This window comes from Poecilia latipinna, unplaced genomic scaffold (assembly GCF_001443285.1).
Source record: "Poecilia latipinna isolate Pla-1442-1.1 unplaced genomic scaffold, P_latipinna-1.0 Scaffold53, whole genome shotgun sequence".
NCBI lineage: Eukaryota > Metazoa > Chordata > Actinopteri > Cyprinodontiformes > Poeciliidae > Poecilia > Poecilia latipinna.
The window spans coordinates 290,549-293,737 of NW_015112669.1; the positions used below are offsets into that span (position 1 = coordinate 290,549).

The 3,189-nt window shown below is 45.5% G+C and overlaps 1 protein-coding gene across 2 annotated transcripts in view; it reads right to left on the bottom strand.

The window, feature by feature from the left end:
• Positions 1 to 237: 237 nt before the first annotated feature.
• The window catches only part of LOC106959606 (semaphorin-4G-like), a 32,378-nt gene continuing 29,426 nt past the window's right edge, over positions 238 to 3,189 (bottom strand). For both annotated transcript variants that reach the window (XM_015052307.1, XM_015052315.1), the window contains exon 15: positions 238 to 3,169. In XM_015052307.1, the coding sequence (XP_014907793.1) occupies positions 2,205 to 3,169 (965 nt within the window). In that variant the 3' untranslated portion in view covers positions 238 to 2,204. The remainder of the gene's footprint in view (positions 3,170 to 3,189) is intronic.

Sequence of the window (3,189 nt, forward strand, 5' to 3'; positions counted from 1 at the left end):
AAACGGGCAAAAACATGAGTGTAGGTTCAAAAATAAACCTTTTATCATACGTCAAGGACTTCACGTGTTACAATAACTGCAATGCCTGACTGTGTTAGCAAATATATTTAAGCCCAATGGGTTTCAAAACCCTGGCAGATTTAGTTTAATAATAATTTTCATTCAACCAAGAAATGTGTTTTTCGTAGCAAATGAGAGGGATCTCTAAAGAATAAAGAAGGAATCAGTTTTGAAAAAAAAAAGAAAAAATGTTTATTTCTATTTTAGTAAAAATGGCATGTTCAAGATTATTTACATCCTTCTCTATAGTCATTTTTATTGACAATATCAAATGCTCTTATAGTTACTGAGTAGCTTTTTGGGTCACCCTAACATGTTAATATTACATCCAGTCAGACGAAACATGTAGGTAAAATAAAAACATTATTTAAACCTAAATCTGCCAGCGGTACGGACAATTTTACTACCGCAACAACATTTTGTAGTAATTTCTTTACATGCATGAAGGATGCAAGAAATTAGACCAAGGCTGGTTACCAGTATCAAGGTTCTTCAAGGTTTTTAAACAAGTAGAGAACTGCTAAATCTTTCTCTCATGCCATGCTAGAGCAAGTGCATGAGTGTTTTCTTCCAGCTTTATGTAACAGAGAGTCATGTATCGATGTCTTCCCCTCAATCCGCTGCTGTGCACTGCTGTCCAGCTGTCTGAAAGAAGGTTTCTACATCTCCTCATTCTTAAAAAGGAAAGGAAAATTCTTCATTTGCTTGCAAATACTTCTGTTTGTGTCAGTTGGAATAGCGGACAATTGAACCTTGAGTGAACCTTTGTTATGTTCGGCTATGAATGTGTTAAAACCAACAAGCATTCAGACTGCTTTCCTGCTCTTCCCGTTTGGCGAACGCCACTCACGTGTGTGCAAACTGTTGCAAAAAAAACAAAAAAACACTGGAGATCTGTGCGAGTGGCTAAAACAACAATACACACCCCCTGCAGATCGCTTGCACTTCTGACACGAGTCGCTGTGGAGGACAGAAACAGCTGGTATAAACCAGGCAGCTCTTTTTTTTTTTTTTTTTATGCCAACACTGTTTTAAATTTACATTTGGCTTGTTGTACATTTTTGTTTTAAATCTTTTTATTAGAATACATTGACACTGGGAAGTTTAAGGTTATTATATAGATTTGATCTTTCACTGATAGATAAATAAATAAAAAAAAAACAACAATATCATCAACGTTATCAAAACACAGACGCTGAATAAAAACTGGTTAATTTTCAATATTAATAATAAATCTTGAATAGTTCAACCATTCCTTACTAATAGCTTCTTACTGAATGTTATATTAAAAACGGTTTGAATTCATCTGGTGCTTCTCTTTGTGCTCGTTTCCCATGCTGCCGCTGTCCTCTGTGTTTTTCAGCCGTCTCTCCGGCCGGTCTCTGGCCACAACAGACAGACACAACATTTAGCCGATGGGAAAATTCCCCTTCTTGTGCTATCCGTGCAATCAGCTACAAGCTGGAGTCGTGAAGGCTACAGCGCAGGAGGGCAAATGTCACGAGGTTAAAGGTGAGGTCTGACAACGGCGTAAAAAGACTTCCTCAAGAAGCAGATGACAGACAATAAGGGCCACCAGTAACGGCGGCCTGATAGCGAAATTCTGTCATTTCCATTTACATCCATATTTATAATTAGTGAGTGTCATGTTTTAAAAATGCATAGCCCATCTGTGCAGTAGCTCATGTTAAAACAAGCTTTGCTAGCTGCCCTGTGGTCAAACTTCCCTCTTCGATTATATTTATATTCCGTTGTGTCTCCACTGCTGGTTAGTCAGTGTGTGTGTGTCCTGCTTTATTCATCACGGCTCCGTAATATTCCGGCACCGATTCTCAGAGCCGACTGTGGTCTTGACAACATGTCTCTTCAGGCAGTGTAGAGGTGAGGTAGATTGCATTTTATTTCCTTCTTTGTGCTCTGACCTTCACTGGGAAGTTTCATTTTCATTTCTAGTGTGCTGAGAAGGTTTGGTCATTTCAGAAGACAAAAACGGCTCATTAGCTCAAAAGACAGAGCTGTCAAATATAATCCAAAGTAAATTATGGAAATGAGACTCTTTCATTGCTCTAGGCTATAGCAATGAGGGGGGTCAACGCGACAGGCACAGGGTAAGAGCCCAAATTCAACAAGAGAGCCGCGCGTCTCTACACTGAGCTCTCATCCGGCCTGGGCAGCAGCTGAATGTGCTTCCTCTTCTCCAAGATCCTGTTGAGCTCCTCGGAGAAGCAGTGGGAGAGCGGCGAAGTGTTTTCTGAGTCGCTCTGCCTCAGCAACACGTAGCTGTTCCCGTTCATCCGCCTCAGGACGCTGGGCAGCGTGGCTGACAGCCCGTTGGGGAAGTCACACTCTGGAGACGTGTGCTGCGGCGTGGGAGGGAGGGGAGGCGCCGGGGGAGGAGGATCGTTACTCGCCAGAGTCTGAGCCTCACCGGGAACGATCTGCAAAAAGCCTCCGTCCTGGGTGTCTCCGTTATGCAGCTTGGAAACCCCGTTGCAGACGCCATTGCAGTGGCTAGAGACGGTCTTCAGCTCCATGTGGGCGGAGTTCCTGTGCTGCTTCCTGCACCTGCTGCTCCTCTTGCTGCTCGGGTGCGCTGCGGCTGCGGCGCGCAGAGAGTATTTCCCTCTCTGGTCTGCCCGCAGGCAGAAGCCCACGTAAGCGAGCACAACGGTGAGGACCACGCAAAGCCCACCGAGGACGGTGATGAGGGACAGATACATGGCTTCCATGTTCTTGGGGGACAGCAGGTGGAGTGACTGCGTCCCGTCGGATGAGGGGTGCTCAGTACTTGGTACCGTGGCAATAAAGGTCCCCGTTGGCTCTCCAGGTGGAGGACCAGGCAGATCCGGGCTGATGGTTACATTGTAGGTGACTATGGCGACCTTAATGTCGTTCTCAACCGCGTGGCAGGTGTAGAGGCCGCTCTGGTCCTGCCGGGCCTCGATGATCAGCAGGCCGTCCGTCCCTGTCCTGAAGCCGGAGTTGAGGTCGTAGCCCTGCACCTCGCCGCCGTTCAGCGTCCAGGATGGAGTCGCCAGATTAGAGTTGAGCTCGCACTGCAGCAGCACGTCATCGCCGACCCGAACAGAACGGCTCCGCTGGACCACGTCTGAAAAAAAAAAAAAAAAA